The following is an 18,809-nucleotide window of genomic DNA, read 5'->3' as shown; positions in this document are numbered from 1 at the left end:
TTTCACATCATGATTCTTCTTCTGGTTTCTTCTATAAGCAGCAGATTATATTCGCGTTCATCGAGGTGAGAGGTTTGTCCAAAACGAGATTGAGGTGAACTGTATGTGTGTTTGTGCTCATCGGTAAAGAGACGAGGAGGGGAAGGACATGAAAAGGAGAAGATGGAGGAGGAGATTAAAAAGATGGAGCGAGAGATTGGGGGAGGGCGAGGTAGAGAACACAGTAAAGAAAGAGAGAGAGAGGCTGTTAATCTCTTGTGACTTTCAAACATTATTTGCTAATAAAAGTAAAGTGGATTTCATGTTCCCGCTGATTGATGTCTGTGTGTCCTTGAGCTAAGAGACGACTCGCACACATGGATCGTATACAGGCCCGTAGGAACACATGCTTTAATAATCATAGTCATAATTCATTTTGTTTTTTTTAAAAGCATGGCGTTACCGGCCTACAGTGATGACATTGCACTCTCCTTTACAGAAAATAAATAAATCAGCAAATAAATACATCCCACTGGAGAAGAACGTAAAATTAGAATCCTAAGAGATGAAAAAGAAATTTTAAAAGAAACTGGTAGAAATAACAAATAAAAGTTAGTAAGTGCCGTGTTTTATGTACAAATTTCACATCGATGCACATGAAGGGTGGAGGGTGTTTCGGTGGGAGGCCACGCAGGGCGGATCAGGGCGGAGGTGGAGGGGTGAGATCATGCATTTCCCACAGATGAGTAAAAACGTACCATAAACACCCCCCACAACTCCACTCGCCTCCATCAGAAAGACGATAATATTCACATTTTCACTGGTGACAAAAAAAAAAAAATCTTCCAATTAAAGAAAATCAAAAGCACAAGATGGAAGGAGTTGTTGGTCTAAGTACAAGTTGGTATGGCCACGAGTCCACTGCGATCACTCTCTGCTCGCCGTCTCCACACTGGCACCTCAGCCGGACCTCGTCTGTTAGTCACATTTTTAATATCAAAATAATTAATGTGGTTTAATATCACAGTTCCAGAGACGACTTTTAGTTTTCATCAACCTCTTCTTCAACTCTTTGAAACTACTCAGAAGTTTAAGCGTGAAACAGGACGAGTGGAGGAAAGAATCTGAAGGAAAATACTGATCATTTTCAAAGATTAACTAAACTTTGAGTCTGAGGGAATATAAAGTGTAACAACAGCAGCTATTGTACAAGATAGAAATGTTTTACTTCACTATCTGTTTTTTGGTAATTATCGTTTTGACCGCTTAAGTAGACCAGTGCAAATCACAATACACTCTAAGAGTTATAATATATACTGATTTTAGCGAACGGGGCTTCAGATTCAGACTTTTACAGTCAGAAAACTCACTTTCAGCTTTTCTAATGGAATAAATTATTGTATCAATGAGTGAATAATCTCTTGGAGAGCGAACAGTTTGCTGTGTGGATGAATTTCAGGTCAGTACGATCGTTCAGGTCGAGGTGCCAGTGTAAACGTGGCTCTCTTGCTAAAAGCACATCGTCTTCATATATCCAGGCATCTGTGAAGACAACCAGCCAACTCCACTCCATATATATTCATATATTTTACCCTGCTTGTTGTAGCTTCATGGCTACACCCTTGAAAAAACCTTCTGTGATCACATTTAATGCAAAAACAAGCCATCGATGGGAGATCTGCCAGTAACCCCCCTCCTGCTGCTGAATGGTTCAGTCCGTGGAGAGGCAAGGCACCCGTTAACAACAGATTCCCCGGCCAATCGGAGAGCAGTTTGACGCTTGTAGAAGTGTATCGTCCAGCACCAAGGGTGACGAAGGGTTTCCCCGTTTAAAAACTACATTAAAGACGTCTCTGTCCTTTTCAAGGACGGTTCTTGTAGTCCGGATGGCACAGAAAGCAAATGAAAGATCCCGGTTTGCATTTAAGGGCCCATACTTCCCTTTATGGATGATCTTTGTTGGACTGTAAGAAGCCTACAGGCTGAGGAAGTTACTTCTGCAGCATCAGTTGAAAAACGACAACAGCGGTGGAAACAGCTCGCTGGATGTGGGCGGAGTTGTATGTTGATTTTTTTATACAATGCCTGTGTTTGAACCTGAGGCGGGTTTGCACTGAATCTGCGTTCCCTGATCGGTTTGACTTGAGATGGTGACGTGCGGCAGGCTGCTTCAGGTTCCCACGTCCACCCTTACGATTGTAGCTGCGGTTGGTGTTTGTGTAAGTGCTTGCATGCATTTGTGCGTGGAATCGAAGACTGTGAAAAGAGGTCCACCAAACCTCGGCACCACACTGACGGCTCCGGCTGGCGGAGCGTTTTGATCCAGAATTTACTTTGTAAAGGGTTAAACATATTTTGCATTTTGGGTAAATCCAGCCCTCGGCATATTCTCATCCTCTTGAACCCAGATCATGTTTGAACCCAGAATCATTGCATTGAAAGATGCAGTGGTTTGTTCTAGCACAGGTGTGATTACACCCAGGTGGGGTAGTGATTGTAGAGTCACGTGTCTCCCTGGTTAAGGGGTGTTCAGGCCTCTGGGAGGTGAGGAGTGCTCAGACCCTCAGTGAAGGTCCGGCAGCTCCGGTGAGGGGCGTCGTAGAGCCGCAGTCGTAGCCCACATCCACCACAGTGTGGGGCCGGCCGACCAGCCGGCTCGGGAAGGGCTGCGCCTGCACCTGCCTCTCTCTGAAACTCTGGATGTAGCTCTGGACGGAGAACGACAAGAGAGAAAGATCAGTCAGGACAAATGAAAGTCATAATACACTGACCCATAAAAATCAAGATATCGGTTATAACGGCAAAAGACTTTATGTAATCTCGAGTCCGCTCCACTGATCTGTAGGCGTCGCCGGCAGACAAATGTTTACAGAACAAGCTGCAGAATTACAAAACCCACACAACAAAATACAAGGAATGACACACGGTGGGAAGCTGGAGATAAGACGTGTGAAGAAAAGGAAGGAAAAATGAGATCACGGCTCCTCACCGGCGAGAGCACGTCCGTGTCGTAGCGGCGGATGGGGTTGGGTTTGCGGCGGTAGGCGGGCTCAGTGTGAAGCTGCTTGGCCTGGTTGTGATGGTGGGAGGAGGTGGAGCCGTGCTGCTGCTTCTTCTTCTTCTTGCGGTAGCGGTCGTCTCGCTGACGAATCCGCATCACCTGCATCCTCCTCTGCTGCCGGCTGATGATCACTGTGGAGCGCAGAGCTAAAGTCAGGAGCTAGCTAGTGTACGCTTGTAATGCTGCGGGTTGAGCTAGTTAGCTAGTTAGCATTCCCTCATCACAGAAACATTTCTACTAATATCCTTCGTTAAGTTTTCGAGCTACATCAGCTCTCAACTCATGAGCCATTCCCTTTTTAATTTCCTTTCCATTTCCCTTATTTACCATCTTAAATGTGACATGAAACTTCTGTTGACAAAAGAAAGAAACCTCATTGTTGTCACTTCAATATCTGTCAGCAGCCGAGTGACAACGTTGAAGAGGAAACCAAACAGACCGTCTTCACTTCTAAACCCCATCACACTCCTCTACGCAGCCTCAGGCAAGCTGCCATTAAAGCAAACCAAAGAACTGATTATTGTGCTGTTATGTGATTGATTAGCTTTCATCCAACAACCGTTAATTCAGATTACATGTTATCTTATTTTCCTATCATGACATGAACATGCAGACATTTGCTTTCAAAAACGAAACAGCAAACGGGGTCAAAGTCCAGGACTTGAAGGAGCCACGGGACCCTGGAGACACACTAACAGTTTCAGAGACATGCACCACCCTCACCCTTCGTATGGGAGTATCCCTCAGCGGTCACCTTCCACTGGACCATGACACCCAGCAGGGTGAGGGCAGGCCACACCCCGAGCACCACCCACGTCAGCCAGCACACGGGCTTTCCAGGCGCCGCTTTCAGTCGCTCGTACATGTAGAGCACGAGGGCGAAGAGCTCCACGAAGTAATCCAGCGCCACAGTGATGACCGCCGCACCAAACACCGCCGTGGACAGCGTGGTGAAGAGCCGCTGCCACTGCAGCGTGAGCACGGCGAACAGCATGCCCAGGCCAAGCAGCACGCCCAGGGGCACCCAGACGGAGCGCGGCGGGCTGTCGGAAAGCTCCTCCATGCCCACCAGGGTGGCCACAGCCACCAGCAGGCCCAGCAGCAGGCCCACCATAAAGAGGCCCACGCTGCGGACCAGCATGGTGACCAGGCCGCAGAGCGTGCCGATGCCGAGGCCGATGCCCACCGAGGCCTCCACGCTCAGCTGGGTGTCCAGAACGCGCTCCTTGTAGCAGAGCATGAAGATGACGACGGAGCCGAACATCAGGCCTGTCAGGAACATCACCGCTTTGAAGCAGCGATAGCCTGAAGTAAGAGGAAGAAACGTTAACCAGGCTGCAACTTCATGACCAAAAACTACTGATCACTCTTCTGACCAACTCACCAAAGAAGCAGTAAATGATGCCGAAGAGGCCGCACATGGAGCAGACGACGGAGGGAACCACCTTGTAGCGGCCGCCCACCTCCTCGCAGCCGTCCAGTCGCTCGGGGCTCAGCTCCTGGTCCGGCTGGCCCAGCAGCGTCTCCAGGGTCGTAGTCATGGTGAACGGGAGAGGTGGAGAGGTGAGACGCAGGAGAGGCGATCAGGTGGGAGGCGAGGAAGAGGGGAGGCTAGGGAGCACCACCCAGCCACATGGTTTCACCTGCCGACAGAGGAGAGAGTTCTCATGAAGTTCAGCGCTGGCTCATCTGTCACTGGGTGAAAATACTGAACTTGTACAAAAGATAACAGCTCAGGAAATGTTCTGAATGACTGATAATGTTTCAGAAAAGGTTGCCTTGACTGCTAAAATCAATAAATCCACTGCTGGTAAAATCTTGGCAGGTCTGTCGGGTCAAAGCGATTTAAATTCAATAAGCTAAAACATGAAACCCAGCAGCATGATCCAAAGGGATCAGCAACACTGCCAGCAGCCACAAACCCTGTTACCCTGTTAATAAAGTGGCTTTCAAATCTGCAGCAGCGTTAAACAGATTTAGTTTGTGTGTTCACACATACGCAGGAGCGCACACACACAGTTTGGCTTCCCCCCCGATGGCGGAAGCGGAGGATAATAATAGCTCAGAAAACAGCAGGTGGGCGGAGCGAGGACGATCGCAGCGTCCCGCTCGCTCCGTGTTTGATCAGGAACCAGAGAACCAAAGAACCAGAGAACCAACGTCCTCCAGGCTCAGAACAAAACAAACACATCGATCTGACGGCTCCTCTCTCATTCATTCATCAATCACAGGAGCTAAAGATAAATGTCTGATTGATGCTCTAATGCAGTTAATGCTCAACTGTATCCATCCATTCGTTTGTCTTCATCTTATTTTGTGTCTACATCAAATAGCTCAGCTCTCACTCACCACATTTACACCTGCTGTAAAAACGGATCTGTATCTGACGGTAAAAACAAAACAATCCGGTCTTGCCTTTGCTTGATCTTCACTGCGTTCTCACTGAGGTCAGATTTCTGTCCTCAGCTCCAGACTCCCTTGAAAAATCACAGACTTTTGTAGGTTGTTGAGTTTTTAAACACTTTATAAACTCTGTGAAACAATGTCAGCGACAAATGCTTGATAATTGTTCCTCTCTTGTAAAATCGGCATACGAATTTGTTTCTTGGTATAAAAATATCAGCAGGCTGCTCTGTGACTGGTGGAACGTTTTCATTCATATTTCTGACTGTAACTCTCTAAATTGAAATTAATGCATCTTTTGGCACTTTGATGGCACAGAACAGACGTCTGGTGAAGCTCTCGACTGTCTGCAGCTGCTCAGCGATCTTCACTCTCGCCTTGCAATAAGTTACAAGGTGCTGAACAATGCAAACAATAAAAAACTACACATAAGGCAGACGACAACAACACGTGAGCTCAAACACATCCTTGCTCATCTTTGGCGTCCTTCCCTGCAGCCTCATCTGTATTCCTGTGACGTCGTCCTGAATAAATCTGCCTCCACTCTTTTCCTCTTTGAGTCCTTGTTTGTATTTCCTGTGTTTTTCCTGTGTACCTGTCAGACGCCTGCAGCGGCACGGCGATTCCTGACATCCTTTCACCTTGTTTCCTGCTGCCCTTCCTCCTCCAGACGTCTTCCTGTTTCCTACCTCATCCGTCTGTTTCGCTCGGTGCAACCTTGAGGCCAAGAACAACGCAGGTGTGCTGCTAAACGATGACTGTCCACATGTAAATGAACACAAACACACAGGAACAGACGCATTATTTGGATCGTTCAGCCCTCAAATTCTGACCCGAGTGATCTACACTGGGTGAAAAGCTAAAGGGACGAATACATGATGTCTAAAAGTAGAATAACAGTGATGAGAGACGACAGCCGAGTTGCATGAGGACAGTTTTATTTCCTCTTTCACCTCCTTCCCCTGCGTCCTCCCCTCCTCCCCCGGCTGCTGTCGTTCTCTCCGGGTGACTTGAGTTCGGCGGTGGGAGGTTTCTGGGTCAGATGTGCTTATGCAACGTCTGTCTGGGGGAACTTTGGTATTCATGAGCTCCACCATCCCGCTCTCCTTCCTCCTTTTCATCTTCTGTCTCCACTCCTTCACCACCTCACCTCCTCTACGATCATCTGGTTCCTGTCGCTCCCCTGACTTGGATCCCGGCCTTCCTGCCAGTCACTTAGCCTACTTTTCTCCCTCGGTCTGGACTTAATTACCCCCCTCGAGGGTTTAGTCCTGAAAGTGGAGGGTAATAACTTGCTTGTGTCACGTTTGGAGGTTGAAACTGGTCTGACATGTTTTATAATATGCAAGGAAAGCAGAAAGACTCCTGAAGAGTTGAACAGAGAGCAAAATCCAGCTGCTCTTTATTTGACCTTTATCTTATTTATCATGTTTCTCTGCAGGCGGACTCGAGCTGGGCCGATGGACGACGCCGCGACAACCAATCCACAACATCGTGATTCAAACTGCTCGACACCAGAAAGCACAATTAAGAGTTGTGTCCCCTCAGAGCTGCCGTAGGCTCGGAGTTGTTGTTGTTGTTGTTATTCAGTACCGCGTTGATTTTTAGTAAAGTTTCGATATATTAAATAACGTCAGGCGTCCTCAGTGTCAGCCCAAAGCACTGGTAGGTTTTTCTTGGTTAACATTATAAAACTTTTCATTCATTTTAAATGATATGCTGATATTCTTTTCCTGGAGAAGGAGCTCAAAGAAGAAAAAGAAAGAAGCATCTTCCTCATTATCGCTGCTTGTTCAGCTTTATCGCCTCGTCTCTTTACGCATTAACCAACTCTTCACCTCAAACGAGCTTTCAATTATTCATATTTTCACATTCAGCCGCTTTATATTCATCTTACACTGCGTCCATGATCCAAATCTTCTTCTTCTCTTGTCGTTAATCTACACAACAACACACCAGAACTCACATGATGACACCAGAGACGTCGAAATAAACAAATGCAACCCTGCTGACAACTAACGAGTGTGTGTGTGTGTGTGTGTGTGTGTGTGTGTGTGTGTGTGTGTGTGTGTGTGTGTGTGTGTGTGTGTGTGTCTGATGAATGAGCGCACATACATGTTCTCTCATCCCCAGTTTCATCCGAACATGACATATTAATAATCATCTTTTCATGGAGGATTAGCAGGTCGCTGCAGAGTGACCTCGTCTGTGTGTGTGTGTGTGTGTGTGTGTGTGTGTGTGTGTGTGTGTGAGCATTAAGCTGTTTTGTACTGCAGATCAAAAACGTGCAGCTTTAATGTTTGCAGACGGATCATCCTCTGGAAAAAAACACAAAACAAAAAAAACAGCACAGAGAGAAAATAAACTCTTCTTCTTCTTCTTCTTCTGTCCCAATCTACAACAACAACAACAACAACAACACGGCTCTCCTCCAGCCGCCCTGCTTCCTGTCTGTTGCCATGACGACGCGGGGATGCTGACAGACAGCCGGCAGTTGGCCCAGGTCCGAAAGCCTGACCAATGGAAGAGCAGCTTAAACTTCCATAGCAACAGCAGGAGAGCCAATCAATGGGCCCGTGTGTTCCCCCTCAGTGTGTGTGTGTGTGTGTGTGTGTGTGTGCGTGCGTGTGTGTGTGTGTGTGTGTGTTCCCATCATCTCCATTTTTCTTTCTTTCTCAACCATCCAAACCAGCAGCGTGTTGTTTTGTTCCCTGGTGAGAATAACATCCAAACCATGTAAAGCTTTGCGGAGGATGGCAGCTAGCGACAGATCGCTATGAACTGTCACTAAGAGAACAAAGCTTGCTGCTGCTGGCGGACTCCGCCACAGACTCGGTGCCGATGGATGCACCAGTCATGGGAAAACAGACTTCTCTGAAAATCCAGAGAGACGAACACTGAGCTCCTCATCGTCGTGTAATTAAAAGTAGTTTGTAAGCTTTCCTCTGCAGGGAGCACCGGCCGGTCGATACGCTGCGTTCAGAGACAATGAATCCCAACACAGAGATCAATGTCCGCTCCCAACAAAGGACATGCAGTTAAAGACGGTTCATAGAGTTTGTGGATCAGACACGCTGACACAGATGTGCAGACACTTCCACCGCTGACGTCATCAGTCTGAACGAAGCCTTTTCATGAATAAACAAAAAACTGTGGCTATAAATACACCGAGAACACAGACGGGCGGGAAACCACATGATGCGTCAGGTCGCTGTGGAAGGATCGTGTGATTTCTCTCTGTTTATTTTCTACCAACAGAACTCTGAGAGCTCCGGACTGAAGGCAGCGTCTCCACACAGAGAGGACGAGAGGCGAGTCATCAGCTTACATCACCGTCATCGTCTCAGTGTTGATGGACGCTGAAGCTTCAGAACATCAGCGCGACTGTGACAGCTTGTCCACGTCACGTCACTTCAGACTGACTTCAGCTGAAGAAAAGGCCGTAAAGTTTCCCACGTCACAAGCAAACTGTGGTTCTCATTCAACAGCTCTGACTCTGTTTACATGCAGATATTCAGTTTTATCCTTAATTTCTTCAACAGCCTTCTTGAACAGGTCGAGGCTGCAACATGTGTGTATCCAAATACCTTGAATACCTGAATTTCAGCACCTGCTGTTGCATCAGTCACTACAGTCCATCATGACGACTGCGACACATTCAGTTTTTTCTCAAAACAACATGGAAACAGTCCTGAAACGTCCCATTGTGTCCTCAGCTGGATCAATAATCATCTTATCCAACTTAATTAAATGATCCTTCTGATCTGTTGTCACGTCGTACGAGATTAACAGATAATTGTTTTCAGTTACGTGAGCAGACGAATGATTCATTCGTCTTCCTGCATCTCAGTGAGCTCAGACACACAAACGTCTTTTCAGAAACGTCTTCTGATTTTTGCGTCTTCGTTCTGTTCGACCTCGTTAGCAGAATCAGACTCATTATCCGTGTTTGATGTCGGTTTCTTTGTCACCTCGATGACTTCTGAGCGTCTCACTCCTGGTTTCTGTCTTTTGATCATTTTCCCGACACGCTCTGTGTTTTTCTTCCGGCGCAGACGTTCCAGTCGGCGCTCGCTGCTCAGAGGTCTGTGTAGGTTTCATAAAGCTGTGACTCATGAAATCTGTTCGTGATGCGTTTATTTAAAAACACTTTTGTTCCAGAAATTCTGCTCTGCTCTTCTGTGTGGTGATAAAAAGCCTCCCGCGGTGCCGGAGTACGATCACAAACTGAGAACAAACATATTTAAAATCAGAGGAAACACATGCTGCTTTAAGATTCGTGTTCCTGTCCAGCTGTGTGTGTTTGTGTCCACTGACCGACACCCAGATGTTTAAATCCCTGCAGGGTCGAACTCGTCTGTCATCCAGCTTCAGCCAATAAGACGGCTGGACTCTTGTGACCTCACCAGCCAGCGTCTGGTCCTCCATGTGTTTACTACACTCAGCTGTACGTCTTCTGGTTCTAATCCGCCGTGTCAACACTCTGCTGACGTGAGCAGTTAGACGGAGAAATGATCAGCCAATTAATCAATTTAGTCAACGAGATTCATCAGATGTTCTCATATCGTTTTAAACTGAATATCTTTGGACTTCTGGTGGAACAAAATGAGAAGTTTACAGACGTCACTTTGAGCTCTGACAACTTTTAAATGTTGACTCAGTTCAATCTGCATCAAGTGTTGATTCGTCCACCGTGAACAACGTGACTCATGGCGAAGCCTCGTGGAGGTGAGTAACAGCAGCGATACGACACAACCGACCGGCAGCATGACTGATCCTGGACCTGCTGCTGGGGGCCCAAAATAAGTCATCGCTGGAAACAGAACTCAAAATAAAATCCTCAAATCACAACAAATATTAAAGACAAGAGACACGCAGATATCAGGAGACGACTAAAGACAAAACAGAGAGGAGAGTTTAGTTTAACGGTCAGGTGGGAAACAAGAAGGAGGTGATTCTCTCTACGGTATCATGGAGGAAGTGTTGAAATACTCGAGCAGCCTGAGTAGATTTACTTAGTTACTCACCACATTTAACTGGATATTCAAGGAGTCTCCAAAGTATCAAACTAAATGTGGTAATAAAATAAAAACCAACAGTCCTGATATTTATCTTATATCTTAAAATAAAACCTTTTTTAAGTCATATTTTACTGCCTGAATCTCTGAAACGGTTCTTCCTCCACACAAACACCAGCTGCTGGAGATGGACTGTGGACACGAGCTGGAGACGAGAGGTGAAGTGAAAGAGAGCGGAGAGGAGAAAGAAAAACACAAAGCGCCAGTGGCCTTCCCACCGCGTTGTTACGTAACGTGGTCATGAAGCATTACTCACTGCTCCTCCACAAACCGCTTCACCGGTGACGATGAGTCAAGAGGAGGAAAAACACAAACGTCCACGTGTTGGCAGACATTTCTGTTCAGGTGCAGCGACACAAACACACGGACTGCTCCTTTAAAGTCTCAGATCCTTAAAAACAAAACGTGTTCATCCTGTTACACTTCACACCAAACGACTCTTCACATGTGAGCCGGACTCAGACGGAGCTGCTCTCATCTCCACCAGGGCCGAAATAATCGTCTGTTAATCAATAAACTGACCGACAGGCAGCTGATCGTCAGCTCGTCATCACAGTAATCCTTCTTTTAGTAGCTTTAAAACTTACAGTCACAGACTCTCTTATCCACCTACACTCGTATTTAAAGGGTCATTTATTTATATCCAACAGAGACAAAACACAGAGAACAAAGTTAAAGAAAGATTTAACTGAAAGTTTTTGATTTCAAATTTCTAAAGATATCAAAATAAAACTGTTAAAGTGAACGAGATCAGATACTGACGTCCTTGATTACTAATAACTGATCAATGCCCTTTAAAAATTAAATCCAATATAAGTATTAATGGATCTGAACTGTATTAAGAGGAATCAAAAACACTCGGAGCTTCATAAGTGAGCCGACAGAAGTTTACTGGTGCTCAACATCAACTCAAATCTCTTCCAAAATGACCATGAAGGTGTTTAAAATGGGAAAGTTTCCATTTCTTTCTTGTTTATTTCATTGTGATAAATCTCTTGTTAATTCACTGCAGCACATTTTATAAAAAAGATGCTAATATATTGACAATATCCTGATTAATGTCGACATCTGATGATTATCATTCAGCAGCTGAGATGTGAAAAATCTTACAAATCAACTGATCAAATGTCATTTTGAAATCATCCTGATCTTCATCATGAATCAGATTCAGACCTCTGACACCATCAGCTTTACCACAAATACACAAAAACAGTCTCAAGGCTCCACTGAAAGCTGATAATCAATCACAGTGATTGATCGTCCACTGTCTCCACCCCAACGACACAATCTGATCCTGAACCTGCTCGTCTCTCCATCTCTGACCTGAGAAATGATCCGGTGTGCCGGCGGCGGCAGCATGTCCTCCCTCTCCTCCTCACGCCGGAGCTCTCGACGCTCACAGACCTCGTTCTGTCTCTCAGCGCTGATCACGAGCCATCCGAGGTAACAGGCTGCCGGCGGAGCTGCCAGAAACAGGCGTGTTCATGACGAGCTCGGAGCGACGCTGCCAACGTCCCGCAGCTTCAGCGGAAGACCGAGTGTGTCACCGACCGGTTCTACATGTCGGCTTCCGGCGGAGAGACGGGCGCCATCAATTGGCCTGGAAACGTTTGACCGCCGCCACCGTCCCTTCTGCACATGTCGATCAATACTTGTTGCAGTGGAAACGTGACCGTGTGCAGACGAGATCACTGCGTGTGTGTGTGTGTGTGTGTGTGTGTGTCATCACGTGTCTCAGTCAGGCGGGTGAGACCACGACATGACCCAACAGGTCCACATGCTGAAGACATGACGGGTGATTCTGCTTTCCAAGAAATTCTGAGCGTTCCCGAAAGGAAACCTGATCTGAAACTTCTGACTGTCGATCCTGAAGTCGACGTGAGACAGTTCAGCAAACAAACAACACAAACACTTCTAAACAAACAGCGATCAGAGATGTTTTTTAGTTAATTTATCTGTAAAAAGACACCAGAGACGAGTCCACGTCCGCCCTACAGCCAACAACAACCAACGAGTGATCCACGTTCTCTCCTGAGTCACTTCCACATCAGCCTCCAGCCAATGAGATTTCAGATCTGATAATATATAGTTTATATATATATATGACATTATTTATGATGTTGCAGACAAGTTGTTTTTCGTTTCTACACTTTCCTGTTGATCAGCAACAGAAAACATGAGGTTCGAGGTAAAACAACATCTGGACGCTAATGTTAGCACTCAGCTACTTCCTGTCTTATATCTGTTCGATTGTCCAAGATGTTCATTGATATTTCAGAGCCAGTCTAAACTTTTTACATCATGTAACACCATCAAACAGTGACGTTAGCTTGGAAGTTGGTTATCACTTACGTTGTATCTTGAAATATGGTCAGATATGATTCATCTTGTTCAGGCAGCCTTAAAACTGCAGATCCGCTTCAGTGAAACAGCTTTTTCAAAAAGAAAACAGAACCAAGTCACCGTAAATCTCCGGTGTCAAACTGTCCGAGTGGCTTCGGACTCGAAATGGAACCAAAACCATCAGAACTGTTTGAATTAGTGGAAGAAACTCGTCATCTCCATCTGAAGAAGGTGATTCAGCATCATCTCACGTGACCTTTCATCACAGGACAACATGACGTGACTCGTGCAGATGAATGTTATTTTCAGCGTTCGGCGGCTGTCACCCACAAACACCCGCACGACTCGCTGAGATGAGGCACGACCGCCGGCGCCGAGAGGCCGAGGCGTTCTCACACCTCGTCAGACGCTCGCTGAGCAGGTTACGTAACGCGGAGAGTGAATGAGCTGCTCCAGTTACAACAGCATGTGGAGAATCTGCTGATCGTCAACGAGGAGGAGGAGAAGGAGGAGGAGGAGGAGGAGGAGGAGGAGGAGGAGGAGGAGATGAAGATGGAGGAGGAGGAGGAGATGAAGATGGAGGAGGAGGAGGAGGAGGAGATGAAGATGGAGGACAGGAGGAGGAGATGAAGATGGAGGAGGAGGAGATGAAGATGGAGGAGGAGGAGGACAGGAGGAGGAGATGAAGATGGAGGAGGAGGAGGAGGACAGGAGGAGGAGATGAAGATGGAGGAGGAGGAGGAGATGAAGATGGAGGAGGAGGAGATGAAGATGGAGGAGGAGGAGGAGATGAAGATGGAGGAGGAGGAGATGAAGATGGAGGAGGACAGGAGGTGTTTGTCCACGTCAGGCTGTTTGTCACACAAACTGCTTCAGTCTAAAATATCTAATAAAAAGATAAACAGACTCCAGAAGCTTTAAATATCTTGTTTCTGTGACCAACAGTCCAAATATTCAGTTTACTATGAAAAAAAACAGCAAATTAATTTGTTTTAGTGAGTCGACAAACAGCCGAGCGCAGTTTGAATCAGAACAGTAGATATCTGAGACCTGAAGACATGAAGGAACATTTCCAGCTGTTTTTGTGAAGTCAGAAGCAGATGTTTCTATAAGTACACTGAAAACTTTCCCAGCTGTTTATTTCCAGCTGTTACTGTGGTGACTAAAAATGAGACGCCAGTTTTTTTTTAAAACGCATTTTTCAGATTAATCGTAAAAGAATTTGCTGATCATCAATGATGAAAGACTTTTAGGTTCCAGAATGAATCAAGCTTCAATAAATTCCCCATGATGCAACACAACATCGCACCATCAGTCTGATAAAAACCTTTGCTTCCTCCTGACCGACCTGCAGGTCGCTCTCAGGTGTCCTGACCTGCAGCGGCACGTTTGAGGACTTCCAGGAACTAAAAGCATTCTTACATAAGAGCCAGCACCATCCTCCACAACAAAGACTCCTCTCTCTCACTCCGTCTTCATCCGGCTGCTCAGTATGACTGAACCGTCGTCCACCGCCGCCCTGAGGGAGCCGCTCCGGAATATCAATGATGTTTGTTCCCATGGAGGACGAACCAGAACGCAGCGTTAGAGGAAGAAATCACCACGGCACCTCTGAGGCGTCGGGACGAGAGCGAGTCAGAAGGAGCTCGTGATGCCTCTCGGTTCATGAACAGAAACTTTATCTTCTTCCTCTGCAGGATTTTATCACACAAACTAATGTTTTTGAACAAGTAGAGTCACTTTTTAAGCTCCAACCTCCTGGAAGTACATTCACTCAAGTTTGTACAACTCATCACTTCCACGTCACTACATTTGAGAACTTCAGTTACAGTTACTTAACAGATTACAGCTGCAAATTCTTAAAACTATATATTTAATCTGCGATCGGATTAAAAACACAGTTCTGATCATCAGTAAAAATGCAGTTTGTTTCCCTGAAAGAAAGAATAATTTCCTCCCTCCGTGTTTTCTGGGGTCGTGATCGTCTTACGTAACGTTTCCTCTCAGACACCTGAAGCGACAGGTGTTACTTCCTGTCAGACGACATCCATTTCAACAAGTTTAGCTCCGATGATCCGATCTTTAGGAAGTCCTTAACACACCAAACACCCCATAATTCCAAAAAAGTCAATATCACAATATTTTCCTACAATCTGTGTTGAGTCATGGAAACATTTAAATCTCCACCTGTGACAGAAACATCCTGAGAAACGACACCTGATGAACCGCAGCAGCCTGGCAGCCGTCAGCTGTCACCAGGCCTCATCAATAATTAATAAACACGGCTGTAATTATCTGGAGCTGATCGACGTCCGGCCCACGTGCAGGATCAGCCCACGTGTCCTCACAGGAGCCGCCATCGACCCGATTATCTCCGGCTTCAGCTGCGCGGACTAATGAAGCGAAGTCTGAACGAGGCGACTTCCAGTTTTACACTCACAAGAATCTGTTTCACCTCCGCTGAGGCCACAGAGGTGAAACTCAAGTCCTCCGCTGCTTTAATATTTGTGTCAGGAGATAAACTTCCTGTCAACCTCTCTGGTGGAAAGAGAAGAAGAATTTATCAGTGAGGTCGGTTAATTTAGTTGGAAAGTGTCAGACTTTGCAGATGGATGGAGTCAGAGGACTGAGCCGGATCAGTTACTGTCTTGACTGTCCTGAAGCCGCCGGCTCCTCCTCTGTTCAACAGCAGCCTGTAACACAGAGCAAACATCTGGCAGCTCTCGGTTTGAGCCTCAACACTAATTAACCCACGTCGATGCACCGATCAGCACAGCTGGACCCTGAACGCCTCGTGGCAGAACCGTGACACGGACACCAGCAGACTGTCAGACGGCTGCTGCTGCTGGCAGGAAACACAAAACAACACGCGATGCAACACGAGAACACAACCGGTGTGTTTCCATCTCCACACAGCTGCTCTGTGAGCGTGGAGGGAGGTGGAGGAAGGTGGAGGAAGGTGGAGGACGAGTCGCTGACGCTGCAGGTTCTTGGACAGGAATGCAAATATTCACAACAGGAGGACGAGTTTTCACAGCAAACATAATAAATATTATTGATTATTGAGACTTTTAGGGACAGCTGAGGACATTCAGAGACGTTATTGTCGGGTAAAAAGGTTTTTCTGAAGACACCTGAAGCAACACAACAGCTAGTTGTTCACAGGAAGTCGGATCATCTCCATCCGTCATTTTAGAGACCACGATGTCTTTCTCACCCTGACAAAGTGTTAACAACCAGAGCAAAACACAAATCTGACCCACTCAAACGTAAAGTATTCAGACCGGGTTGAATCAAACAGAACAAATAAGGGATCCGAGACGAGCGACACGTCTGATGGATCAATCAGAAGTTGTAGGTCTGATCTCACTGATACATGATCGATGATTCAGTTCGAGACTGTTGATCAGACTGAAGCTGCAGCAGCCGTGAGGGAGGATGAGGGAGGATGAGGGAGGATGCGAGCAGAACCATGCCGGAGTCGTTGACCCACTAGCGGATCCGAAGCGACGTGTTGTGGCAGTTTCATTCCCTCGGCGTGGCTGCGTGGTCGAGCCGCGCCGCCCGACACACAGTGAATACACAAAGACGAGTTCAAGGTCTGCAGGGTTTCATCGGGCCGGCGCGCTCGTGTGTTTCATAACCGAAAAGATCCAAAACATCGAGGAGTTCTGTCGGCCGTCACTGTACTTTAACTCATCACACCCAGCTCGTCCTACATTTCCCAGAATGCCTTTCAGTGACCTCCCAGATGATGACAGTTACAGTTGTTCAGTCAGAATCGAGCTGCTGTTAACAAACACTCAACCTGGCTTGTAACTGCAATGCATGCTGGGGATTTTTTTCACTCGACGTATCTGTCAGGAGTTTGAGGATTCAAATCAAATCAAATATATCAAATTAATTTGTACTCAGTTTTTCTCTGAGGCACCGGAGAAGATTTGGTCGACCATGATGAAGTCACGGTGATGTCATCGGGGTTAAATCTGATTGGGCGGGAAAATTAAATGAAAAAAGATGAAAAGTCACAACTGAACTGCATTGTGGGAAACGTAGGATCCAATGTTTCAGAGCTCGAGGACTCAAAGTCTGGATTTCTGGTTCTGTGCCGCTTCGATTCTGAGAAATAGTTTTTTAATCTGTTTTGTAATCGATCCTCAAACTGTGTTTTTATATAAAAATTTAAATGCTGAAGTAACCGACCAATAGGAAACCTGATGATATACTGACATTTGTTAGCTTCTCTTCTATTTGTTTGTTTTCTACAGTAAATCCATCCATGACATTTGAAAAACAGACTCATTTGTTAAAAGTGAAATGTGTCAAAACACCATTTTAAATCAAATATTCACGTCCGAGCGTCCAACAGATCATCTGATAATGACCATCATGATGTGAAAAGGATCATTCCGTCTGATATACAACAACATCGATGCTGCAAATCAGAATCAAGATAATCAGAGTGTGAAGTCGTTCAGCTCGTCCTCAACAGAACAAGATGAACCCAGAGCTGCTCTTTACATCCAGTGACGTCAGATTCCCGCATCTCCAGGTTGATATGAAACAGATGACATCATCATCCAGCCTCTCACACACCTCCACCAACAGAAGCACTTCCTCCAGCTGCTGAGTGAAACATGACATCACTCCCTGATCAATCACTCATTAATCCAAGAGATCAATTAATCCAGTATAACATCTCAGTTATAGATTATAGATTACAGATTAGACACCTGTGACTGTAACGTCCTCCTGGTTTGTTTGAGACCCCTTCAGGGACCGCTCGGACATTTAAACATCACCTCATCCATTCATCTGGATCTGGATCGACCCCGCTGCGGCCGCCCGGGTCAGACGCCACCGACCCCGGCCTCCATCACACGCAGCCGGCTGACCTCAATCAGAGCGTCGGTGCTCTCCACCCAGCACGGCCTCCATCTGTGCTGGAGCTGCACCCACCTGCATCATGTGTGACAGCAGGTGTGTGTGTGTGTGTGTGTCTGTGAGAAACAAAAGAGTCCGCTCACCTTCATCATCCCCGACAGCTCGACGCGCCTCGTCCGCGTTCACATGACGGCAAACGGATCCTCCAGAGCCCGAAACACCGGCCATTTTACCGTCTTCTTCCCCGGACCTGCGCTGCTCCCGTCGGCGTGGAGCCGCCTCTCTGCCCCGGCGGCAGCCTGCAGGGCGCTGGATCCTCCGGACTACTCCTCCATGAGGCGGGGGACGGACTCAGACCGGGCCGGAGGAGCGATAACCCGGGTTAAACATGCCAGGAGGAGGCGTGCTAACGGGAGGCTCGGCTGATGATGGAGGGATGGATGGAGGCTCGGAGCAGCGGGAGGAGACGGTGGCCTCCACTGCAAGAAGTGACGCTAAAATCAAAACGGCTGCATCATATTTAATGACGGCGCTGCCAGGAAACACAACAGCGCCCCCTGCAGGAAGAGACTGTAACTACACCTGAAACACAACAGCGCCCCCTGCAGGAAGAGACTGTAACTACACCTGTAACACAACAGCGCCCCCTGCAGGAAGAGACTGTAACTACACCTGAAACACAACAGCGCCCCTGCAGGCAGAGACTGTAACTACACCTGAAACACAACAGCGCCCCCTGCAGGCAGAGACTGTAACTACACCTGAAACACAACAGCGCCCCCTGCAGGAAGAGACTGTAACTACACCTGAAACACAACAGCGCCCCTGCAGGAAGAGACTGTAACTACATCTTAAATAACAAAAACAGCTTTCTGGTAAAACGTGACCCGGATGTGTCCAGCAGAGGGCGACAGACTCTTAAACTACTTCATTTTCACATCTGTTCTGTATGAAAGGTCATAAAGAAACATCTTTAACTGAAGTCAAGACAAATAAAATATAAACTTTTCATTGTTTTACGGACATGAAACAACATAACAAGAAGAATCAAAGACAGACTG

General features: G+C 46.7%; 2 protein-coding genes across 2 annotated transcripts in view; both read right to left on the bottom strand.

Annotated features, from left to right (window-relative positions):
• The window catches only part of LOC119015196 (NACHT, LRR and PYD domains-containing protein 12-like), a 208,229-nt gene that overhangs the window by 36,119 nt on the left and 153,301 nt on the right, over positions 1–18,809 (bottom strand). The gene's annotated exons all lie outside the window — the stretch shown is intronic.
• tmem198b (transmembrane protein 198b) lies at positions 419–18,663 on the bottom strand. Its single transcript, XM_037091104.1, has 5 exons — positions 17,892–18,663; positions 4,425–4,683; positions 3,764–4,345; positions 2,969–3,171; positions 419–2,687 (listed from the first exon to the last, which is right to left on the bottom strand). Exons 2-5 carry the CDS (start codon positions 4,579–4,581, stop codon positions 2,535–2,537), a joined length of 1,095 nt encoding a protein of 364 aa, XP_036946999.1. The 5' UTR covers positions 4,582–4,683; positions 17,892–18,663; the 3' UTR covers positions 419–2,534.

Source organism: Acanthopagrus latus, chromosome 24 (genome assembly GCF_904848185.1).
Source record: "Acanthopagrus latus isolate v.2019 chromosome 24, fAcaLat1.1, whole genome shotgun sequence".
Taxonomy (NCBI): domain Eukaryota; kingdom Metazoa; phylum Chordata; class Actinopteri; order Spariformes; family Sparidae; genus Acanthopagrus; species Acanthopagrus latus.
This window is presented reverse-complemented; position numbering and strand designations above follow the sequence as displayed.